The 26,024-nt window shown below is 37.9% G+C and overlaps 1 protein-coding gene across 3 annotated transcripts in view; it reads left to right on the forward strand.

Annotated features, from left to right (window-relative positions):
- Nucleotides 1-26,024, forward strand: part of LOC113639472 (sodium/myo-inositol cotransporter 2-like) — a 38,969-nt gene that overhangs the window by 12,011 nt on the left and 934 nt on the right. Inside the window, exons 6-25 of one of the 3 annotated variants that reach the window (XM_027141326.2) lie at nucleotides 2,907-3,179; nucleotides 4,834-4,919; nucleotides 5,584-5,653; nucleotides 5,860-6,147; nucleotides 6,436-6,587; nucleotides 6,950-7,090; nucleotides 7,411-7,517; nucleotides 7,756-7,924; nucleotides 8,031-8,407; nucleotides 8,646-10,244; nucleotides 10,551-10,638; nucleotides 11,087-11,176; nucleotides 11,422-11,618; nucleotides 11,751-11,906; nucleotides 12,117-12,203; nucleotides 12,367-12,496; nucleotides 13,365-13,483; nucleotides 14,384-14,548; nucleotides 15,096-16,753; nucleotides 17,201-17,338. In XM_027141326.2, the coding sequence (XP_026997127.1) occupies nucleotides 2,907-3,179; nucleotides 4,834-4,919; nucleotides 5,584-5,653; nucleotides 5,860-6,147; nucleotides 6,436-6,587; nucleotides 6,950-7,090; nucleotides 7,411-7,517; nucleotides 7,756-7,924; nucleotides 8,031-8,407; nucleotides 8,646-10,244; nucleotides 10,551-10,638; nucleotides 11,087-11,176; nucleotides 11,422-11,618; nucleotides 11,751-11,906; nucleotides 12,117-12,203; nucleotides 12,367-12,496; nucleotides 13,365-13,483; nucleotides 14,384-14,548; nucleotides 15,096-15,173 (4,372 nt within the window). In that variant the 3' untranslated portion in view covers nucleotides 15,174-16,753; nucleotides 17,201-17,338. Of the gene's footprint in view, nucleotides 1-2,906; nucleotides 3,180-4,833; nucleotides 4,920-5,583; nucleotides 5,654-5,859; nucleotides 6,148-6,435; nucleotides 6,588-6,949; nucleotides 7,091-7,410; nucleotides 7,518-7,755; nucleotides 7,925-8,030; nucleotides 8,408-8,645; nucleotides 10,245-10,550; nucleotides 10,639-11,086; nucleotides 11,177-11,421; nucleotides 11,619-11,750; nucleotides 11,907-12,116; nucleotides 12,204-12,366; nucleotides 12,497-13,364; nucleotides 13,484-14,383; nucleotides 14,549-15,095; nucleotides 16,754-17,200; nucleotides 17,363-19,036; nucleotides 19,109-19,194; nucleotides 19,319-19,419; nucleotides 19,480-19,567; nucleotides 19,673-20,769; nucleotides 20,876-20,987; nucleotides 21,069-21,221; nucleotides 21,428-22,318; nucleotides 22,455-22,570; nucleotides 22,679-22,764; nucleotides 22,916-23,573; nucleotides 23,743-25,201; nucleotides 25,418-25,512; nucleotides 25,652-26,024 lie in introns of those variants that run through there. The other 2 variants (XM_027141350.2, XM_027141351.2) reach the window with 2 other exon arrangements.

Raw genomic sequence — 26,024 nt, forward strand, 5'->3', positions numbered from 1 at the left:
ATTTCTCAGAATTGTTCACTCTGTTGTCATGGAGACGACCAGCTGGGCCAGTTGCAATATAATTAGTTTAGTGGATTTCAGCAAGGCTTTGCGTTAAACTGTTTGTTATCCTGCTGTACACACTGGTGTGCTGGGATGCACATCAACTGGAAAAGTGTGAACCGTGTGTCCCTGGTAGCTACATGCCCTGAATTATAGAAAGCTGTATTGAATAACTAAGGAATAATATGGATAATATTGGGAATATTTATCAATGACAGTTACTGTTACTACCCTGTAGTTGATTCTTTAACAATAACATCACGTTGCAAAATATTCCTCTTATACCACAACAAAAAGGCAACAATTATAATTGATTCATTCATTAATTAACTTCATATTTTACCATTTAAAATATAATATGTTGTGGAAAATCCATGGCACATCACTTACCCTATAAAATAATAGAAACCGTCACTCCCTCACCAGTCTCACTCTCTTTTTCTCTCGCTTTTGAACAAACAATGTTGTCATCATGTACTGTAACAGAGAAACTGAACATATCTGCAAAGTCCTCTGTCTTGAATGTGGATCATTCACAATCCAATTCCCAGTAAATGAGCTGTAACAAACAATAACGTTGGAACAAGTGCATTAATATAAATGTTGAGTATATAAACATATGATGAGCCTTGCCACCAGCACTACTGTCAGAGCTGCTGTTAGTAAAAAAAAAAAACTACATCATGTAAACTGGCCATCAGAGTTTATAATCATTATATACAGTACATATTAGTCTAATAGTAGTGATACAAATCTTCATGACTGAAGTGTGTAGAGTTACATACACGTAGGCTAAAGATGTTCAAACTCAATTTTCTTTCACAATTCCACATATTTCATATTATTATGCATTTCCTATGTTAAGCCATTTCAGATATCTACTTCATTAACATAAGAATTTCAAAACAATAGTTAAGAGAGATTGATTTCAGCTTTTATTTGCTTTATCAGATTTTCAAAGTTGTTCAAATTTTATATACACTTGTTAGTATTTAATGTATGTAATTGTATTTTGTCAGGATTTTTTCCCCTATTGGAGATGACAACTCCGATACTGTACTTTCACTTTTTTCTTAAATATCCTCTGATGTGAACAAATGTGTTGATGCTTAACTAACTTCCAAAATGAAATGTATGTATGAAAACATGAACTATGTGTAGTTATGAAAAAAATGACGGCTGTTGTCTAGGTGTATGTAAACATTTGGCCTCAACTGTATTTTCACTCTGAAACCCTGCAAAATCCACTTCACTTCTGATCTACCAGAATAACCCAACGTCTCTCCCTATAAAGCTTTATGTTGTCTTCGGACTCCACATTTCATCTTAATCTTGAGTAATAGCAAGCACAGTCCTTCACTTTAAACAATCTATGCTATCTCCCAACACAGCCATTATGTAGATATCCACTGTTTGCTCTATATATCATCTGGAGGTAGAGATGAAGAAATGGAGCCTGGTATGAGGGAGAATGAGAGCAGGTACAATTTATTTGTGTAATGTAGAATTGATTTGAAGCCCAGTTTCTTTATTACACATGGACAATGTTACCCGTGTGTGTACATCTCACTAATTGGCTGCCTGACTCACTATGACATTGGTGAATTTATGTAATTATGTTGCTTCCTGTAGCTTCTCCAGGACCTCATTAAAGAAATCATTAAATGCAAACCAGGTTTGAAGCTGTTTATTTGAAAATAAGTGTTTTCTATATTGTTGTCTTTCAGTTTTTTTCTGTTACCCTTTGCACATCCAGGCATTATTAGTGTTGTGTGTTGGTTTGTGTTTGTAAGTCTGTGTGTATTTGGCACATAGACAAAGTGTGAGACAGAGTGTGAATTACTGTAGCAGATAATAATGAAAGCAAGATGTTATGTATAGCTGCACCTCAGACATTTTGACAGCCGATAACATCTTGCTTTCATTATTATCTGCTTTCAGTACAACTGAATGGAATTAATTTCTCACTTTCAGTAACCACTTACTATGCAACCTGAGTCTAAACCATTAGGTGTGACAACATGCCTGTCCAACTCATCACACCATGGATGCTGAAACTCATTTGGTCCCTCACATGGAATTTTTAAATGCAATTTTTACCTTTAGAATTTATATATTTTTTTAAATACTAGAAGTGTACTTATTATTAAGGTACATGGGGGAAAAAACACTGTATGTTCAGCCTAGTCATCATGTAGTTTTTTTGAGCTCTCAAACATATCTTATAAATAAATTATACATTTTTAGAGGTCCTACAACCTCTTTTTCTTCAATGACTAAATTACACTTGATGAGTAGATGAGCTCCTGTATGTTGAGACTGATAAATGAGAAGATACACAGATAATTACACTAAGTAATTTAGATTAATACTTCACCACACTTTTTACCCTCCACACACTGCCATCAGGTTCCATGGTGCATGAATATGGCTATTTTTATCTCCTGCTTGTCAACAGTGACAAATGTGTCAGTTTTATTGCATTTAATAAACATCACCAAGTTCTTTACCTGATTGCTGGAGGGAAAAATGTATCATTTTCACCAAGCTGTAAAATTATAACAGATTTTTGTCTTCTGCTTACCTCCTCCTCCACTCAGGAGATATGTGTGAACATTTGTCCTGCCTCCACGTATTCTCTCTCTCTCTCTCTCTCTCTCTCTCTCTCTCTCTCTCTCTCTCTCTCTCTCTCTCTCTCTCTCTCACACACACACACACACTCTCTCTTTTTCAGCTGAAATGGCTCTGCATCCATTTCACTTCAATGATTTTGACACTGGTGCAGTGACTTCTAGGAACCCTGTCATTCCTGCTGTCTGTACTTACTCCTGTATTTCTTACTTTTTCTCTGTCATGTTCATCAGGATCTTCATCCCCAAGAAGCACCGGCAGCGTTTTGATGAAGTGGTCTCTCAGAGCCTGATCAGCCGCCTGAGGGGCCGCAGTTTCAGTGAGCACAGGCAGAGCGGTCTGCGCCGCAGCCGCAGTGAAGATCACCCTGAACGACTGCTGGTGTCCACACGGGCCAGCTCAGTGCCACGCACTGCCCATGAGGATGGCATTCTTCCCCCCTCTCGAGGCCTTCGCAAAACGACTTCACTCATCGCTGGCCACTCTGGTGCCGTCAGCAACCGCAGGCCAGTTCTTCGGGTCAAATTACTATAATAATGATGTTTGACATTGTGTCTCTGAGTGTCTATTTGTGTGTGTGCACTGTATGTGTGTGTATACTGTATGTCTGTATATTAATGTGCCTGTGCATGTAAGTGTGTGTGTATGTGTTTTGCATATTTTATTAATACGGTCCTTTGTGTTTTTAAAAACTTTTAGAAATTATCATGACATTTTACTTTACTCTTATAAAATTGCTTTACTGATGTGCTTTTGGCAGAATGAAATAGATTAGTTTGTCAGAATGGTATTTATATGATGCAATAGTATCAGTTTTGTAGTTTTTCTGATTAACACATGGTCAGTATGCTAAGTTCAGTATATAATTATATAAAAATGTGAAGTATTCTAATTGTACCTTGGATAATTCAGCTTTTGGAGGTAAATATTTGTTAAAGCAAATAAAAGACTGCATTACACAACCAGTGTGTCAACTGCTAACTTTAACTACTGTTATATTAACATTAGCATGTAACATTAACTATCAAACTTTATACAAAGCCTTTTCTAAGAGAAAGATGGAACTTTTTTCCTAAATTATAATACATTGTGATTTGTATTTATACTGACTATTTCAGACTTTTGTACAGAGAACTCTGAAGTAGCGAAAGAAATATAGAATCTATGAAAGCCTTTATTTTTAGATGCATCAATGAAGGAAATTTTAAGTTCTTGTTTATTAAGCTGCATCAGATTGTAACAGGCAGAGCTGATTACTTTGCCAAGCCTATGTTAGAGACTAAGACTAAAATAAAATAGTGGCAAATCAGCTCCTCTATGTGATGACAGCTGTTATATCAACTGTGTCTATAAAATGGCTTTTTTTTTTTAAATGAAAAATGTAATTATAGAGTTATTTTCTCCTGGCAGGGCTGTCAAGTTGTTTATATATAGTACAAAATTTATTGGTGGCTCTGAAAAAATATAGGAAGCAGAAATTAAGATAATGAGATGTATTCTACTTGAAATAAAGCAATAAATTTGCAGATCGTGAAAGAGACCGGTATTTAAATTTTCATCATATATGTTCATAGGTTCACACTTAGTTACTATCGGTGTGTCACAGAAAGAGCACAAGAGAAATGTCACAATGGCCTTCAGAGAAGCTTTGATCTGTCTGTCTTCACTTTACTCCATACAATTTAAATCTCTTTTCAAAATGTTCACTGTTATTATTTTTTTTTTTTTACTTTAAAGCTTTATTATGTCTGTTTTTTCACTGATGATTTTTTTATTTTATTAGCTTTTTTATTTTCTATTTCATTTATTAGCTTGTATTTAATGAAAGACTTTTAACCCATGGTCATGCTCAGTGTTAAAGGTCACAAGAACCTTTGCAGTTCATGAATTATAAAACACATCCACTCAGGGGGCTTTCAGCCTCAATCACCGCTTTCAGGTCATCAAAGCTTTTGTATTTATTGACCAAACATGGTCTTTTATATGTTCATGGATCGTTCACCTGAATCCTGAATTCTACTTGAATCCAATCCGGTACATGTTTATGGAAATGCAAACCTCTAAATTAATGAAAGAATTATGCCATGCAAATATATTCGAAAGCATTATTTGCATTTTGAGATTGTAACCTGAGATTTACTTTTTCTATCTGTGTTACAGGACGGTGCGGGTCTACAAGGGGAACCAGAGTTTTGGTTTTACCCTACGTGGCCATGCTCCCGTTTGGATTGACTCGGTTATTCCAGGTACCAACACCTCCGAGAGGGACCAGTTACAGAATTTTCCATCATCTATTCCCATCTACAGATAATTAACAATAATAGACAATATTCAGCTGCACTTTTAAACATTTAAACATATTAAACTTTTCTTTTTAAGAAAAGCAGCAGCCACGATGATGACGTGTTACCCGGTGAAATCATGAACATGAATGTGTGTTGTATGTGAAGACATAACAAAGTCTGAAGGAGTCACCTACTGTAGGGTTGAGTCAGAAGAGAACAGGTGGTCAGATTGTGTGTTCATCAAAGGTCCTTCACAGTTTTTGACTTCACTTCCTGCTTTATCATTAAAAGTGCCATCTCATTAAGTATTCTTACTTTTTCCTACTTAAACTTAGCTAGTCAGTATGTTCCTTTCAGCATACAGAGTAAAGGTCATGCTGGATCCAGGTTTTTAGCACAATATACAGTACAGTACTGGAGACTGTGGGAAGAGCTGGATGTTCATTAAACCTTATCTTACTTTGTGCTGATCCCTAATGCCCACGCTCAGTGTATGACTAAATCTATATCCATATATTTGTAAAGGTGCTTTGGGACAACGTCTGTAATTATAAGTGCTAAAGAATAAAATGTAATTGAATCGAACTGATGTCTGTATGTGATTACGCATGTGTCTGTATTTCAGGTAGTCCAGCCGAGAAAGCAGGCCTCAAACCTGGTGATCGAATCCTATTTCTCAATGGCCTTGACATGAGGTATTTGATTGTTGTAATAATGCTAGATTTATTATTGCAAAACAATTTATCGTGGCATGTGAATTTTCTTATTACTTGTCATGTTAACCCATATCTATGTTTAGATTCTAAAATAGATTTTAAGGAATTACAGGGTGAATTATCACTGAAGGGTAAAGGGGCTATAAAATTTGGGAAAAATCCAGCAAACATGTGTGTTGTCTTAGGAACTGTGCCCATGAGAAGGTGGTAGCAATGCTGCAAGGCAGTGGAGCCATGCCATCACTAGTGGTAGAGGATGGCCCTCCGGTCTTCGTGCTGGCTGAGCCTGAGGCTCTGGAGGCATCTCCACGTTCACGCTCTCCTGTGTTTAGCTCCCTACAGTGGGTGGCTGAAATTCTGCCACCCAGCATCCGTGTGCAGGGGCGCACTTTCAGTCAGCAACTTGAGCACCTGCTCACCCTGCAAGAGAGATACACCATCTGCAAGTCCCTCGAAGCTTTCTTCCAGCACAGGTGAATGGAAATCTTCTCAGTTCTATGTGCAATAACCTGTTAGAATTGTATTAGGAGACACCATGTGTTTCTGATGAGCTATAGAATTTAACTGGTCTGGTTTGGGTTTCTAAATCTTCTGGAATCTACTATTTGCAATTAGATTAAAATAAACAATGTTTCTTGTTTCTACAAGGTCTTTAAATAACCGCACATGTCTGTGAGTTCACATGAGTGCATCTAAATATCGTTATTTGTGTCTTTGTAGTTGAAAATGTGAGCTTTTTTTTTTTTTTTTTTGCATTATAGGAATGTGGATACTTTGATTGTGGATGTGTTTCCAATCCTGGATACTCCAGCAAAGCAGGTGATCTGGCAGTTTATTTACCAGCTGCTAACCTATGAAGAGCAAGAATATTGCCAGAGCAAGATCTCACGCTTCCTTGGTTATAAAGTCACATGTAAGTTGTGTTTATTTAAACAGAAGTGTTAATAATCATGTACAGTATATGTTGCATTTGCATTTCATTTAAAATGATTCCAAGAATGGTTCCAAGTTTTTATGGAAGCTTGACCAGTAAGTACCAGATATTTGATTTTCATTTAAAATGTTTAGTTATTATTAACAACAACAACAACAACAACAACAACAACAACAATAATAATAATAATAATAATAATAATAATAATAATAATAATAATAATAATAATAATAATAACCCCTAAATATCTTAAAACACCCAACTGTGGGCCTATAGAATGTGTTTTATTTGTGGTGGGCCATTCTTTGTAAAGTTTTGTGTGTTTATTTGTTTTAAATAAGTGCCTGTGGCAGAACCAGAGCCACCAGCTCCAGAGCCCCACCGGCGTAGTAGCTCTATGAAGGTGACAGGGACCACCTACCGGAGCAGTGTGAGAGGCCGTAGTTCAGATGATCTGGTCATTGGCACTCACCTGGGAATGGGTAAAACCTTAATCTTCCATTATATGCTCTTATTCTTTTAAATCAATCAGTGTAAATGTTTTTGTTAATTTCCCTCCTTTTCCTCAATTTTTATATTTAATTTATTTCCATTATGTGCATATTATTTACTATTTTTTACACCTTACTTACACCTCAATTAAATAAACTTTTTGAGAGTGTCATGTTATATAATCCTCAGTAACATTTTTATGGACTTTTATTATACATTTGTAATAAACACAGCTGGTTTTTGGTTTAGCAAAAGTTTAACGTAATTGAGAACCTGGATATGTAAAATGTGGATTGCATGTCTTTATCAGGGATCCGAACTGAGCCCGTTGAGGTCGCTTCTATGAGACTGGCTCCTGGAGAAAGACAATCTGGAGATGGGACATCTCTACCAGAGACACCCAACAACCTCACTAATGTGAGCAAAGAAATAGCAGACTGTAGCTGTTTCAACTCAATCATGGAAATTTACCCTGTGCATTATTATCCACTTCCTGAGACCAAAATAGAAATTAAATGAAAATGCTTGTCCAATAGAATATATATTAGATGTTATCCTTTTTGAATGACTTGTGCTTTGTAGTCTGTATATCTTGCAAATGAATTAGTGTATAGTTGCATTTTTAATTTATTTGAAATGTCTTCTCTTTTGATAGCTATCTGCTGTATATGCTGAGCTGGAGAATGTGCATGTAGGCAAGAGGTCTAAATCTCTGAAGAGCCGCCCTCCTCCTGCCCCAGAAACATTGATTGACATCTACTCTCACTCATCTAGCCAGTCAGTCAGAGCTAAATCTTCCTCTCCTTCTGTACGAGGTAGTTCAGGTAAACAAAAAAGAGCCAAAGAAACCCACTGGCCAGTGAACACAACCAGTGTAGTTCAATTAGTAGTTAAATTAATTGTTGAATGCTTTTCTCCATCACTTCACAGGCAGTCGTAAAGCAACATCAGTCCAGCCTCCCCCTCCTCCTCCTCCTCCTCCCCCTCCTCCCCAACCGTTATGGAATGAGCCCTTGCCCAGTCCCCAGGGCCTGTGCTATCCTCAAGAGCTTTCATCCCAGGGGACTTCAGAGTCCAACCCCTACATTAGCCTGGACAGCCCGCCATTATCGCCACCATCTCCCCCTGATTATCCACCAAGCCCTCCAGACTACCTACCCAGTCCTCCCATCCGGAAGAAGCGTTACACGTTTTCTCGTCCCCCCCGAAGTGCTGACACAGACCTGTTCATGGAGGCCCTTACAGAGCAGTTGGGTCAGCAGTTATCTGTGGATGACTTTTTGTCACCAGAAAATGATTATGAAGAGGTACAGTATATGTCCAATTATCTGATGGAAGTGAAGAATTCAGCCTGTTTTTACATTAGGGTTGCTGTGGTTGTTGTTATTGTTACATTATCTCAGTTTTGAATAGTTAAATTTACACTGACAAAGTTAAAATAATTAAGGTAATTAATTAAACACAGGTAATGTTACTCTGCATACTACAAAATGGTTAATGGAAAAAATTTAAGTTTTATGCCAATGTGTTTGATGGTAACTTTAGGATGTGGTCCAGATGACCCTCCAAGACGAGGAGGATGAGGAATTAGAAGATGAAGATGAGGAGGAAGATGAAGGCCCATATATCCCTCCTGAGCTCAGCAGTGCTAGTGAGATGCATAGTAGCAGTGAGGATGCAAGTTCCCTTACATATTCATCCAGCTCTGAGCATATTCCACCTCCACCTCTCACCCCACCTCCCCCACCACCTGTTCAGTTTAATGATTCACCACCTCCTACCAACTTCACTCCCGATCAAGCCCCCCGTCAGTTAACATTTCGCCGTCACCCAGGACCTCCGCCTCCACCGCCTCCTAGGGCCAATCCACCTCTAAAGCGCCAGTCTATTAACAAGGTGCTTCCTACTCGGGAGGAGTTTATGGCCCATCAGGTTATTCAGGAAGCCCAGTCTCTACCAGTCCAGCCGACCAGTGGCCACTCCCAGCACACCATACAGCAGATGCATCAGTCCTTGCCCCCATTGCCTTCACCTGACATATCTCCATCTGCCGTCCATAACCATATGATGTACCACATGCATCACCAATCTCAACAAAGTCAACAAGATCAACAGGTTTATCAAATTCATCAAAATCATCAGGCTCAGCTCAGTCATCAATTTCATCAGGCTCAACAGAACCGTCAAATGCATCAAAGCCACCAGACTCATAATCCCCACCAGTCGCAACTCTCTAGCTCCATGGACAGGCTTGACAATATTGAGAGAATGGAACTGTCTGATAGACATATTTATGAGGCTTACCAGCCTCAACCAATGCATCCAGGTCATCAGATTCCACTTAGTCATCATCAAAGCCATCAAGTTCACCTATCCAGCTCAATGGATAGGCTGGATAGATTGGAGAGGCTTGAACACATGGAGCGAATGGAACGTTTAGAACGGATGGAAAGGATGGAAAGGTCTGATAGAGCTGAAAGGAGAGCTGAAATTCATCAAGCCCATGTGTCTCAACAAAACCCCCAGGCTATTCGCCAAACTCAACAGACTCCACAACCTCAGTCAAGCTATCCCAGTCAACACCAACTTCATCAGATACAGCAAGTCTACCAAACAACCCAACCTTCCCCACTTCCCCACCACCCTTCTCACATTCATCAGATTGAGCACATCCATCAGACCCAACTTGTGCAATCTGCTCCTCAGTACCATGTCATCCACCAGCCCCACCAACCTCACCAGACCCAGATCCTCTCCACCTTCCAGCCTCTGACTACGCATCAGCCAATATCACAACAACAAACACAACAGCAGCAACAGAAGCAGTCACAGCTGCACCATCAGTCACATCCAATCCACCCTTCATCCCAAGCCAGACAGAGTCCTAATCCCATTCAGCACCAACGCCATCAGCATCACCACGAAGTTCAATCTCAATCACAGCCTCAACCTCAGTCCCAGCCACAGACCCACCATCAAGAGGTATCTCCTATGGAGCCTCCTCCACCTCCACCTTTGCCCCCTCCTTGTGTTCCACCTCCCCTGCCCCGGTCTTCGCCAAATAAATCAGACTCCAGTCACATGAATGTGAAGAGGCTACGCTGGGAACAAGTTGAAAACTCTGAAGGAACTATCTGGGGACAGGTAAGTTGTTGTATCAGTTCTTATTATGTCTAATGCTTTAGCCCCCAAGATATAGGAATTAATTTATGCTCAGCCCACCCAAGTGTCATAACCTATATTCTGCATTTTGTCACCATCAGATGGGCATGAAATGCTAAACATTTATATGCCCTCTGTATTTATGTAACATGCTTAGCAATGGCAAAATATTAGCAAGCATAAAACTCCAATTAAATTCCACTAGCATTAAATTGATGTATACCAGGTAGGATTATAATATAACTATGGGTTAAAGATGTTAGCAGTGGTATGTTTTCTTTACTGCAGTTGGGAGAAGACTCTGATTATGACAAGCTTAATGACATGGTGAAATATTTGGACTTGGAATTGCATTTTGGCACACAGAAGAGTCTAAGTGAGTAAAATATGTGTGTGTGTGTGTGTATTACCAAGTTCCGCTAAGGCCAAATAAAGACCAAAGACACTTTAGCTTATAGCACATCTTTATGCTGCTTTGCAGTCATTTGGTTTCTGTGATTATGTATCAGTTACATACAGTATGTGGTGGAGATGTATTTTATTTTATTCTGAATTTTTCATTCTAATTTTATTTTCTTCTTATAAGTTAGAAATAAGATCGTTTAAGTTTACCTTTGTATGCTTCTTACAATATTTAGGAGTAACCACATGATATTTGGACCTGCTTTCCATTCAGAAGTGATAATGATGTTTTTACCTTTTGGGCATACCACTCTAGCTGTGTGTCAGTTTACCCATGCATGTATGAATTCAACTCATCTGTATATCTCCATTCACCTATCTTTGACATATAGGACACACTCTTAGTCTTTGACTTTGTGTAGTGCCTATTCCAGAACCTGCACCTCAGCCAGAGACATTCAAAAGAAAAGATGTGATTGAGATTCTTTCGCATAAGAAAGCCTACAATGCATGTAAGTAGAACAGAAAAAAAAAATAATATTGTCTTCTTAAGGGCAGATATTCTGTGTCAGACCGTACTGTATTTGATGAAATCAATTATGTTTCAGCTGCCTTTACTTTTTAAATCACAGTTTAGCTATATCAGTGTTAAGCTCTGCTGGTCTGTCTGTCTAATTCTTTGTAGGTTTCTGTTAGCTGGTAGTAATGAATTGATTGCTGTTTCAGAAATTTTAAGACTTTTCCACTTTCCCTTTAGCTATCCTGATTGCCCATCTGAAGCTTTCTCCAGGTGAGCTGCGTCAGGTTTTAATGACAATGTCGACCGATCGCCTGGAGCCAGCACACATCAAGCAATTGCTATTGTATGCGCCCGATGATGAAGAGGTCAAGCGGTATGAGCAGTTCACTGATAACCCTAGCAAGCTTAGTGAACCAGATCAGTTTGTCTTACAGGTAATAATGCAAATGAAATAAAAACCTCAGATTTCTATTCTTCTTAGGGCAAAGGGGGAGCTGTTATACATGTGTCAGTTCTTAAAGTAGTTACAGTACTGTATGTATGTGTTTATGTGCATTTATTTCCAGATGCTGTCTGTGCCTGAGTATAAGACCCGTCTGAAGAGTCTGCATTTTAAAAGTGTTCTGCAGGAGAAAACCGAGGAGATGAAAGTAGGATACGAGTACATCTACAAGGCCTCACTGGAGCTCAAAAACAGCAAAAAACTAGCAAAGATTTTGGAGGTGGAACATTTATTCATTTGTTCACCAATACCGAGAACCACAAAATATCAGTTCTCCAATCATGTTTCTGGTTGATTTTAGGTTGATAAATCTCAACATCATGAATCAAATCAGTATTCATTATCATTGTGTGTAGTTTTATACTGTGATACAATTTTGCTATGTTTTTTATTTTATGAGTCTATTGCCTTTCTTTTTGTCATTTTTCAGTTTGTCCTTGCCATGGGGAATTACTTAAACAATGGTCAGCCCAAGGGAAGTAAGACCACTGGCTTCAAGATCAATTTCCTGACGGAAGTAAATGCCTGCACACTTTTGTGGTCCTTATAATAATTTAAGGCAGCTTTGGTTTACATCTCAAAAGCTGTTTTTGGAATTTATTTTGAAATTCCCATTGAAGCAGCTCAATATTGCTGTTTGATGTTTTTTGTGTGTTAAATCACATAACCCTTTTTTGTAGCTTGGCACCACCAAAACTGTAGATGGAAAATCCACATTTCTGCATATTCTGGCCAAATCATTGTGCCAACACTTTCCTGAGGTTCTGGACTTTGCCAAAGAACTCACAACTGTACCACTTGCAGCCAAAGGTGAGCAATAAATCATATGATTATAGTCTAATCTTTGGGGAATTACTTAATGTAAGGCACATCACGAAACTATATGTAGACATAATGCGGATCTATTTTAGGAAAGAAACATAGTGCTAAATACATATACATATATTTACATGCATTAAATTTTGAATTCAAGGTCAGCAGTTCTACAGACCCACGGCTTCGCGAAATTCATATTTTCCTTTTCTTTTTTATTTTTTTTTATTAAATGTAAGCATTTATTTTTTATATGATATAATCAGATTCTGAAGTGTTAACTCTCGGTGCCGGTCCCAAGCCCAGGCAAAACTGGACGGATGCGTCAGGAAGGGTATCTGGCGTAAAATCTGTGCCAAAGACCCCAAAGATGGAGCAGCTGAAAGAACAACAACAAGAACATAATCTGATAACCTGGTGAATTGTTGATTCTGGTTCAGAAGGTGCTGATTGAGTGTATTATTGCAGTCTTGGCAGTAGTTCCAGAGATGAAGCCTCTCTGCATTAACAGATTAAAAACACGTGACTGTTGAAATGGTTCTGTTTTCTCTGAACTGAAAATTACGGAAAGGAAAAAGTGGTAGTGAATATCAGAACTGCTGTGATGACCTTCAGCTTTTGTGACTATGTGATCTTTCAAACATGTTATTAGGATTTTTGACCAAGTGTTTATTTTTTTCTGGATAATGACATTCTAGTGTACTACCTAGGTTCTTCAATCCAATTAACTCATACTATATCATTCCTATGAAACATAATTGGACAAATTCCCTCTTTACATTCATTTTACAAAAAAGCAGAACATATAGTGCTAAACAGATTTATATAAAGGATTTTTTTTCTTCTTCTCTGTTTCTGATTGTAGTGAATCAGAGAAACATCACATCTGATATAAACGATCTGCACTCCACCATCCAAGACATCCGCTTTGCTTGCCAAAAGATGCCAGCCACTGCTGAGGACCGCTTTGCTGTTATTATGAGTGTATCCTTCCAGTCCCTGTAACAGAAACACTGTGATATATAGCTGTTATGCTGTGTGGAAGTTTTTGTGTCTAACTATTTTCCTCATATCTTTTTCATATCTCATATCTTTACATTTCTGCATGAGCTACTAACATGAGCAAGAAAAGCTGTGCACTTTGATAATGAATGGAATAAGCCTAGTTTAAGAGTTTCTGGAATCCCCTGAAGACACCCACAAACTCCTCCTCATGACTTACACTCACTTGTAGTCCTTCAGGTTGTAACTCACACTGCTATACATGACCATATCATAGTCTACAAAATTAAGAAACCTGCTTAATTTTAGTAGTTGCATAGCAACAAAAGCCTTTGTTAAACTGTCAAGAATTGTGACATCCAGCAGACGTTTGATGTTAATATCACGCCAGTGTGGACTGACATGATTTTAATAATGGAATTGAATATACTTTTGTTGCTGAATGTGACGCGATTAACCTGGTTTAAATGGGCCAACACACACCCACACACACACACACACATACACACACACACACACACACACACACACACACACACACACACACACACACACACACACACATGCGCGCGCGCATTGTTAATAAATTGTTTGTGGACATTACTGTTAGGCTAGTATTAGCCACCCTTTGTTAAACCTACAAACGCTCTATAAGCAAGTATACTATATGCAGCTATTTTTTTTTTCTATTTTTATTTGCTATATTATCACAAAAAATGGTTAGGAACTTTACTTGAAAATTGTTTTCCTAGCAATGTCAGAAATACATCATGTTCCTCAGGTATATTATGTTGTCATTAGATCCTAGAATGTGCAGGTTAAGAACAGTTGCTTGTACAGTTGTGTGCTGTGGGTGTATTGCCTTAACTATGACGTGTGTAGGGTTTTCTGGAGAACAGCCACCCTGCTGTGCAGTCTCTTGAGTCTCTACAGCAGAGAGCTATGGAGGAATTCTGTAAAGTGGCCTCCTTTTTCGGGGAGGATGGCAAAGCCACCACCACAGAGGCTTTCTTTGGGATCTTTGCTGAATTCATTTCAAAGTTTGATGTGAGTTGTCAGCATGTACAGAATTTTTTATCTGTAATGAAAATTTTGTCCATTCCCAAATTCTGTTAGAATTATTTAAGATTTTCTGTTTGATTTTTTTGGTTTGCTGAATAACATTTCACCATAGCATAATGCCCTAAGGTAACTTATGTGAAATGCTCTGTAGATCAGCAAAGACTAAAATACTCAAACCAGCCCATCTGGCATCAATAACCATAATAATAAACCATTAATAAAGTCACAGAGATCACACTTTTCCCCATTCTGATGTTTGATGTGAACATTAACTAAAGCATGTAATCTCTATCTGTATAATTTTACACAGTGTTGACACATGATTGGTTAATTGTATAACTGCAAGAATGTGCAGATGTACAGGGGTTGCTAATAAATTGGATGTGAGTGTATAAGTCATGATATAAGTCTGCCAATATCATGACATCTCTCTCTCTCTCTCTCTCTCTCTCTCTCTCTCTCTCTCTCTCTCTCTCTCTCTCTGTGTGTGTGTGTGTGTGTGTGTGTGTGTGTGTGTGTGTGTGTGTTATAGAGAGCTGTAATGGAGAACCAGGCTGCTGAAAATCCTCCACGCAGTCCTCGCATGGTGTCTCCCCTACCATTGTGCTGAGACACCCAAATACACAAACACACACTTATACTGTTAACACACTAATATAAAGTGCACACAATCTCATACACACACTAAAATACTTTCATCATACTAACAAACACAAACATACCTGGGGAAAATCTCCTTTAGTTCCTATGCATACATGCTCCCATTCCGACACATTTTTGAGCTACATAGGTTACATGGAGTTTTTGGAAGATGTTCAAACTAAATAAAAACAACAACAACTAAAGACAAGTCTTAAGTTCAAAGATTATAGTAGCATTATACAGTGTGACTGCATTAATGCACATTCTATCTTAGATATAGTACTGAATCAGTTGTGGAATGTGAACAGGACTGTGAACGAAATTCTGGTGTTGTTTTGCGTATAAATGCTCTGACATGTTTATTCATGAGGCTGTTATTTGACAGATTACATTGATTCTTCTTCTGTAGAATATACTTACATAGACCTTGGACACTTTGGACATAAAATACTATATTTCTGATAAAGATATATGACAGATTTCTGATTATTCTAAGTAATGTTTTAACTAATAAAGTGATTCCTTATGTAGTAGTGTGCAATATCACATGCAAATTATGAAAAAACCAGATATTACTGTATAAGAGTTATTGTAAGAGTTTCTATAGGTAGTTTTTATTGTACGACAAATCAGATGAAATTATGAGAGAAATAGATAAGCGCTCCTCAATATTTGCTTTATCATATGCTAAATGTAAAATAGAATATAAGGGTTTTTTATTGTCTGTTTGCTTTTTTTTTTTTTTTTTTTTTTAATAACCGATAATGGAAATCTTCTGTTTTTTTAAATGTGCCATTTTTTTATGTTGTCTATTTAATAAATGGATTTAAGTTATCTTTTTTTTTCATTTGGTTAGAACTATGATTATTATTGTTTGTATACATTATGATTTTCTTAACTGTTTACAGACAAGATTAATAGGCCTGGGAGAATGCAATAAAGACAAAAAAGAATATAATGAAAAGGAAAAATGAAATCGATCAACACTGTTGTGATATTTTTATTTAAAAAATATTTGGAAAACATTCATATTTTTAGTAATTCTTTTATTAATTCTATTATTATAGGAGTAAAGTAATAACTTGCATATTATAGCAGTACAAAACAGTGTTCTTATTTTGGTTAGTTGACTGATATCCTAAATGCAGGCCAGAATAAAGGTGTTCTTGCCTTGTAGCTGTGCTGCAGTTCTGATCTTCAATGTCTGTATATTTCTGCAATTTATTTAATCATTAAATGTATTAACTTACATTTAAGTTCCTGCAATTATTATGTTTACTTTGCCTTTAACAAGTTATGTCACTCTACTGTTTAATTGCTAGTGCAACATGATTCTGTTAACTTTTTGGTAATAAACTTTACTTACATTTTAACCAGCGTGTGTACTCATATATAAGGAGTTAGGAGGAATCTGGAGTTTGATCTCTCGGTCATAGGGGAAGATTTTCTACACCGGTGACAATATTAGAAATGTCTGAATGGTGAGAGTTTCTGACTGCAGTGTTATGAAGCTGTAGCTCCACAATCAGGAAGGGAAACTCATTCTCGGTGAGTGAATCTCTTCCCCTCACTTCACGGCTTTTTACGAAGGCCAGATGGTGTTGTTCATGACTTTTTCACACCTGACAAATGGGTGTGGGAGATGGCTTTAATGATAGACATGATTCATCGTGAAATCTCTCTACACAAACTGCGCTCGGTTTGATTGCAATGACGTGTCACTGAATGTGTGGTAAAAGGGCAGTTTGTGGTAACTGACAACATGTTATTGACATAGATGTTTTTTCTTGGTTCAGTTAATCATAGAAATATAAATGAATGTATAGGTGAATAGATGATTATTCTAATTTGATAGATTAGATCATTCTAATGGTTGTCTGTGTGTGTGTGTGTGTGTGTGTGTGTGTGTGTGTGTGTGTGTGTGTGTGTGTGTGTGTGTGTGTGTGTGTTTAAGAACATGGGATAATTGCCTTATATTTGCTGTTTTAACGCCAGTGGGAAATACACTTGACCTTTGACATCATGGCTAGTACTGAGATCCCCAGTGTCTCCTCTACACCCACAGAAGGGATCTCAAACCGACCAAACACTCTGTCTGCAGCTGACATTGCGGTGCTTGTTGTGTATTTTATATTGATCCTGGCAGTAGGAGTATGGGTGAGTTTATGTAAAAGCACATCCATACATTAATGCAGTGATACGTGTGTGTGTGTGTGTGTGTGTGTGTGTGTGTGTGTGTGTGTGTGTGTGTGTGTGTGTGTGTGTGTGTGTGTGTGTGTCATTAAGGTCTTCTCATTATTATATATATATACTTTTTTGACCCTTTACTTAAGTATCATGTTCATAGACTTATCTGCATACAATTTTATAAGCGATTATTCTAATACAATACTGGTCTTAAAATTTGGAATGCCACGTGACAGAAGGTTGTGTTATGACAATGTCAATGCTGACTTATGTTAGAGTTATATAAAAGAGATGATTAAACACACAGTAGCTTGGCAGGTGGCTTTAACTACAAAAGTGAGAACTCTGCAGTCTGTTAAACTCTATATTTGGATACAGTGATATGAAACCCTGCTGTATGAGACTGTTAGTCAGTGTAGACTTTGTCAGACTTTCATTATTAAACTGTAACTACAGACTTCTGACTATAAATTTAAGTGCTTATAAGACAAATGTCATGAGTGTATAATATTCTGTAAAGTGAGCTTCAGTTATAAGATTTTTATTAGAATATCTTAACACCAGGTTGGGACGTTTGAAGCTCAGTGGCTCGATTATCACACTTGCCTGACACTTCCAGTGTTGGGGTTTGATTCCTGTCTCTGCTACGTGTGTGTGGAGTTTGTATGTTCTCCCTGTGCCATGGGGGTTTCCTCCAGGTACTCCAGTTTCCTCCCCAGTCCAAAGATAAAGATTGTCCATAGTGAGTCAATGAGTGTGTGCATGATTGTGCCATGCAATAGACTGCCATCCTGTTTAGGGTGTTACCCTGCTTTGTGCGCCGAGTCTCCTGGCATAGGCTGCAGGTTTCCTGTGACCCAGCAGGATATACAGCGTAGAGAATAGATGGCTGGATATTAACACCAGAGTTAGGGAAATACCAGAAATACTGAGATGCAAAGCTATTTGTTATGATATTTATAGAAATTTCAATACAGCTTTATAAACATAACTACATTATTCAACTCAATAGCAGCATTAAACCCAATAAAAGTGGTGAGTCTTATTATTATAAATTGTTATATACATGTAGATTTATTCCAGTTGTCATAAACGTACAGCACAATCTATGCACTGAATATTAACAATATGTCAATAATGTTTATAACATTCTGGCACCAGTGTACAGTACACAGCAACATATTACATTTTCACTCTTAGCCAGGTTAACCTCTACCAATACACTAGTTAAATGTTTGTGCTTTCCACGACATATGAAGAGTTTTACTGGGCTCATGAAACTTTTGTTTACGATTCTGTATTCTCAGGAGCCTAAAGAAATTACAGAAGACTTTAGGTTTATTTCATGTGCCTGCACTGTAAAAGATGATAAAGTTATGTGAGAAAAGCTATGTGAGGCTAAAATATGGTGCGGGAAGTAGCCTACAGAGTATTTGACATATGCTGGTGCCTGGATGTTGATATTAAATGTGTAGAAGGTGCTGCAGATCTGCAACACAGAAAAGGCTCTTCTGTAAGACTTTTAATACATAAAAGATCTGTTTTATACATCTGAAAAGGCTGTGCTGTTTTACTGTGTATTTCACTGCAGCATAAGAGTTATTACAAATCACACATGTAATCTAATGCTTTGCTGATTTCAAGTCCATGTGGAAAACCAACAGAAGCACAGTGAATGGATATTTCTTAGCAGGCAAAAACATGAGCTGGTGGCCGGTGAGTTCTGACAGTGAACATAATATCTGTACACAATATGATATTTTTTTATATGTAAATTATTTGACTCCTTGTGATTTTTGCAGGTAGGCGCATCTTTGTTTGCTAGCAACGTAGGCAGCGGTCACTTCATGGGTTTGGCTGGATCGGCAGCTGCGGCTGGCATCGGCCCCACTGCATACGAGTGGAATGTAACGCTCCAGTAGACACGTATCCATATATAGACATATCTTTTCTGTAAAAAAAAATAAAAATGACAATATTCAACAAATGTTTGTATCATTAGACTCTTTCCTCTTTTTCTCTTAAAGGGTATGCTGGTGGTTCTGCTCCTAGGCTGGGTTTTCCTCCCCATTTACATAGCTTCAGGGGTGAGAGGGCTTGTACACATCAATACATCATTATTTAAGTTTATTCCAAAAAAAAAAAGTTCACAAGAATATTTGAATTCTCTTTTAGGTGACAACTATGCCAGAATATCTTCAGAAGAGATTTGGAGGCAAAAGAATACAGATATTTCTTGCAATTTTGTATTTATTTATTTACATCTTCACAAAGATATCGGTAAGTGTCTATCAATGTGCACAATTTTTCTTCACTTTTGAAAAACCATTATTCAGTATAAACAGTTTATAACCGTATGTAGCCATTTTCACTGCATACTAGACATTGATTCAGCAGAAATAGAAACAGAAATTTTTCATGGTTTCCTATAATGCATGTGTAGTGGTTGCATTACAAAGCCAGCAGGCAGCAGACGATATTCCCAAGAAAGTAAACAGCCTCTGGTCTAAAATTAAGCAGGGCTTCTGAAAAATTAACGTGATGAACTTTGCAATTGTGTGTAATGGTGCACTAGGTAAACACTGGCATGTAGTTACACAGTAATCTATTGTAAGAAGCATTGTAATGATTTGTTTACTCACTGAACCCAATTTCTAGTCCATGCCCATATGCACCAAGCTCAGCCTCCCAGAATCTAATCAGAGTTTATTCACGTATTATTCATATAGCTGGAAGTGAACTTTCTATCATCGCATGCTACCTGCACAGTTATAACTAAGCTATAAATTCATAAATTCATAAAATGACAAGCAACATACTTACATGTTTGTGTAGCTGATGATCTGAACAGTTTACCAGTTTCTAACCTTCATGAACAAAAATAATGTCTATCTTTATAGTCTTCGTGGTCAGCAGGTAAAACTCCTAAATAAGACATAATCACATAATAATTTAGGATTAGACCCATAAAAAACATTTAAATATACAGTATGTAACAGTCCTCTTACCATTATGCTGTGGATGCTACAATTTTATCTGAAGTATCTCCTATATGCTGAATATCAACATACTACAGCAACTAAATTGTAAGTTGTTTATTCAGACGTGTTTACACAAATATATGCATTACCAGTATCATGCCAAAACATCAATAATTAAAGCCAGCTAGTTCATTGAGTAAAGAATGGAGAAATTGCACCAGCATGGACCAGCATTTTCTCAGGAATACAGTAGACAGTATTGTTTCAACAAACAGGTTTCTCAGAGGTTCCACATTATTTGCAAAAGTAATAATAATAAAATATTGACCAGTGTTCCATGTTTTAAAAAAGGACAGATGTAGGGATTAAAGGCTATGTTGAATGCCATGTGTGCAGGTGGATATGTACGCTGGGGCTGTGTTTATTCAGCAGGCTCTTGGCTGGAATATTTATCTTGCTGTCATTCTTCTCCTTGTCATTACTGCGCTTTATACAGTATCAGGTGAGTTTGTGGCTTTCTATTTAGTGCATGTAGCTTTATTAAACAGAAGACCTGTACGATTTGGTTTTTTTTTTGCTGCTGTGTACTCATGTTTGGAAGAATGTCTTTTTAGGTGGTCTGGCAGCCGTCATCTACACCGATGCAGCTCAGACTGTCATCATGCTGACTGGGGCCCTGACACTTATGACCTTCAGTATGTAGTTTCCTTTTAACTCATCTACCAATCATTCGCTTTATGTCTACTTCCCAACATCGTCTGAGGAACTTTTGATGGACAAACAAACCACTATTGTAGCTGTAACATTGTCCTGTTTCTTTATTTGCCATCACTCTTGCATATGGGGAGGTTTTTTGGAGGTCGGGGGCTTGCAGGGCATTTTTGATGGCTACAGGAATGCCATTCCCTCCATTAGAGTCCCAAACACCACGTGCGGGATCCCTCGTGAGGACGCCTTCCATATTTTTCGGGATCCCGTGACCTCTGACTTACCCTGGCCAGGGGTACTGGTGGGGATGTCAGTGCCCTCCATATGGTACTGGTGCTCAGATCAGGTAAGGGAAATATAGAAGTTGTGCAAATAGTGTTTTTCTTGTTAAACAATAAAATCCTGGATGCTGGATTATTCTATAAGATCACAGATCCATCATCATTACACAGAAATTCTATTTTACTGATTTGCCACCCATGTCATGGCAAATACACTGTGGATATGAGAAAACGTTGTGAAATGGTGGTCTGTTTGCCGGATGTAGACCCAGCAAAGTTTTCCCATGAATTGAACTGGTAGATGTGAAAATATTAGCACAGCTGATGTATATCTAGAATGACTAGTTTAGCAACTCAGTTATTTTAACATTAACTATTCTGGCTTCTGTAGCAGATCTTTTGTTGCAACTTGTTATTGACAATCATATACATGTCTGTAAATTATTAGCTTAAGGAAGCTCATCAAGAAAGTTTCATATATGTAGTAAATTCTAATCAAATTTTGTTACTTACACTTTATACACATCGGTGAAAAAAATACATTAATAGAATTACACTATAAAATATTTTTACAACATGTATTTCATTTCATTATATAGGACAGTATATTCATTGCATTTATCCTCTCTGGTGTGATGTAATGACCTGTTATTAAAAAATGACAACAGAAAGTTTGAAGCCAGTTAGACAGATAATTGTGTGTTTATTCTCTGCTCTAGTTCAAAACAGGAGTCTTATCTGTTCAGCACTGTTAAGATTAGAAATTTGTATCGTAAAATACCACTTTAAAGAAAAAACACTTTAACTTAATGTGTTGTTTATAGCTATGAATTAGTCATTAATCATTAAAATGCAGACACAAACATTTTTTGTAGCTGGATTTTCATATAATATACAGTATATATTAAAATATCTAAAATGAAAAAGTTCCCTTCTCACCTTACGTGTCTGTGCAGGTTATAGTGCAGCGCTCACTGGCTGCTAAGAACCTGCTGCATGCTAAAGGAGGCTCTTTGATGGCTTCTTATCTTAAGATTCTGCCCTTCTTCATGATGGTGCTGCCAGGCATGATCAGCCGAATCCTCTTTCCAGGTCCAAAAAGACATGTCTATTGAACCCAACCATTTTATTGTTTTTTATTTAAAAGCATGACAGTCCTGTGTGTTAATGTATAGTATGTTTTGGTCCTATTTGGTGTGGTTGAACAGATGAGGTTGGCTGTGCAGACCCTAAAGTGTGTGAGCAAGTTTGTGGGAATTCTGTGGGCTGCTCTGACATCGCCTATGCCAAACTAGTCATGGAACTCCTACCTATGGGTATTTTACCCCTCTTTGATTCAGTATTAATCTTAAATGCTGAGTTTCTTGCAATTATGATGTTTAACAGACACCTATACATTTAGGTCTGCGGGGTCTGATGATGGCCGTAATGATAGCTGCTCTCATGTCTTCCCTGACCTCCATCTTTAACAGCTCCAGCACTCTGTTCACCATGGACTTATGGAGATATCTCCGCCGTGCTGCCTCAGAGTTTGAGCTAATGATCGTTGGCAGGTTGGATAATGATTAATACAAATGTTACTCACATATAGCTGTAAGCTTAAGGGGTGACACTTAATTCTTTAAGTCAATCTGAGTATTGATTTCCAGGCCATTAATTTAGAAACTCCTTTATCCTGCTCAGGGTCATGTTGGATCCAGAGCACATCTTGGAAACAGTGGCAGTAGTTTACTCATGATGGAACAATAATTAAAATCGTCACGATCACACACTTACACACACATACACACACACATACACACACACACACACACACACACACACACACACACACACACACACACACACACACACACACACATTTTAAAGGTGAGAGGAAACCAAAGTATTCAAAAGTCCTCAGAAGAAACCAACATTGGCTCAGAGAATTGATTTTATACTTTTATGCAGGGCAAATTTTGTCCCTGCACCCAGTGTCCCTATTTTCCCAGGGCTGGCTACACATCCACTGCTAGTCTGTACAGTATAAAGCATTTTCTGTAGATTATTAAATAAATGAATGAACTTTTACCTAATCCTCAACAGGTTTTATTGACAAATTGCTTGCCTATTGTTTCTGTTTCTTGAGTTTTATTTTGTATACTCGTGTTTCTACCATTTATTCTCATTCATTTCACTGCATACAGATCTTGTGTTTATGTGTGTGCTCAGAGTATTTGTGCTGATCTTGGTGGTGGTGTCTGTGCTATGGATCCCTCTGGTTCAGGCCAGTCAAGGTGGCCAGCTCTTCATCTACTTGCAGTCTATCAGCAACTACCTGCAGCCACCTATCACTGTGGTGTTCGTGGCAGGCTGCTTCTGGAAAAGGACCAATGAGAAGGTTGTGTGTGTGTGTGTGTGTGTGTGTGTGTGTGTGTGTGTGTGTGTGTGTGTGTGTGTGTGTGTGTGTGTGTGTGTGTGTGTGTTTTTGACCTGTTATTGACCCTATTTTATGTGTGCTTTGACACAAAAAAAGTATATTGACCATACAGTTAACCAACTCTATCAGAGCCCGTTCTATGAAGGCCATATTCGTACATTTTCTAGTTATTGTTGTCAGTGATTCCTTGTAAATATAAAAATATAGTGACATTTATATTTCCTTAAAAATAGAATATTTATAATGTGTTATAAAAAATCCCTCATAGCGTTTACTCATGCTGTAATGTACAGTTTCACTATTCATTATAATGTCACATGGTGTAATGACCTGTGTATAATTATACAGAACTCTAATATTTATCACCAATTACAAAGGTGAACTGTTTTACAAAAAAGTGATGTGACATACAGCTAAGTACGGTGACCCATACTCAGAATTTGTTCTCTGCATTTAACCCATCCAAAGTGCACACACGCAGCAGTGAACACACACACACACACACACCGTGAACACACACCCAGAGCAGTGGGCAGCCATTTATGCCGCAGTGCCCTGGGAGCAGTTGGGGGGTTCGGTGCCTTGCTCAAGAGCACCTCTGTCGTGGCCGGCTCGATAATCGAACTTACAATCTTAGGATTACGAGTCAGACTCTCTAACCATTAGGCCATGACTTTCTGATAGCATCAGCGATAACTTTAGGTAAAGTAAATATGAGACCTTTTGACTCATTGTACAGTAAGTTGCATCGTTCATTTGATTTTCAAATTAATTACAAAATACCTAAGACACAATGACACACTGAAGTTTGAAAACTGAAATTAAAGCTAATCTTAAAAACCACGCTGCTTTCCGCTCTTGTCAGCCTCGAGCTCTTGTGGGCACTAAATCTAGACTTGGAATGAAAAATACCAGGTAATGTTGTCGAGCTGAGGTGAACTTGCGTCCAGTGAATAGCCTTAGATTCTTCAGAGTTATAATGATTTATGATAATGGGCATAAAAAAGACCCAATGTGTGTGTTGTTTTTTTGTTGTTGTTTTTTTTTTTTGGGGGGGGGGGGGGGGTGTAATCAATAATATCTATAATTTTATATTTTAGAATAATAAGAATATTAATAATAATATCTATCTGTCTATCTTGTATATATCTTAGCTTGTATATGGCCTTGTTCTGAGCGTATAACTGCTTTACCACTATGACATCAAATGTTCTAGTCACAGTTCTAGTCAACAGTGCTAATGGTAGAAAATGGAAAAATGAATGATTTTACAATATGACTGAACAAGTTGGACTTGTTCATTCTTTGCTGGGTCTACATCCAGCATGTACATGTGTTAAGGCTATAAGGAATGAAACATGATGTGTGTAATTCTCTGAAATCTTTTGCATGTTTGTCTTTTACACTGTGTGTGATTTAGGGGGCATTCTGGGGTTTGGTGCTGGGGCTGCTGGTTGGTGTTGTGAGGATGATTCTGGATTTCATCTACCCTTTACCACAATGCTACGAGACAGACACCAGGCCTGATGTAATCAAATATGTGCACTACCTGTATTTCTCAATCATCCTCTCACTGTTCACACTCGCCGTGGTGGTTTGTATCAGCCTGGCCACAGAGAAACCCACAGAAGAACAGGTCAGGATGACACAGCATATGTGAAGCTTAATGGGGCACTTTAAAATTTCTAGACCACTAATAATACTGATGTTAATGTGTGCTGTGTGTCACAGTTAAGTCGGCTGATGTGGTCCACGAGGTTTGATCCTGTGAAGAGAAGCGAGTCCATAGAAACTGGAACCTTTACTATCGATCATGGCATAGATCACGAAAAGGAGAAGACTCATGGAAGTGTGAGAGAAAATACAAATGGTGTGTTTTGATTTAGAAGTAATTCATGTTAAATTCTGGAAATTTTTCTCATCCCAGGCAATATTAAACCTTGCTAAAAGATAAAGAGTCAGCACCAATGACGGTTCATCCAGTAGGGGGAGCCAGAAAGTCCATGACCATGAAACTTTTTACATTCTCAGGGTGTAGATGAAGGTGGTTTTCGCACTGGGTATGCTTGGTCTGAGTGTGTACAACGCGAGTGTGATAGTCCAGTCCATTCTTATCATCTCACATCATTACAAATGTGGATGGAGAACACAACACCGCAACTCACCACATTTTGGTATACAGGTGTTGCGGAAACAAATGATGTCATCAACTAAAATACATGCAGGTTGCTTTACTTCCTGAA

This window comes from Tachysurus fulvidraco, chromosome 15 (genome assembly GCF_022655615.1).
Source record: "Tachysurus fulvidraco isolate hzauxx_2018 chromosome 15, HZAU_PFXX_2.0, whole genome shotgun sequence".
Classification (NCBI taxonomy): domain Eukaryota; kingdom Metazoa; phylum Chordata; class Actinopteri; order Siluriformes; family Bagridae; genus Tachysurus; species Tachysurus fulvidraco.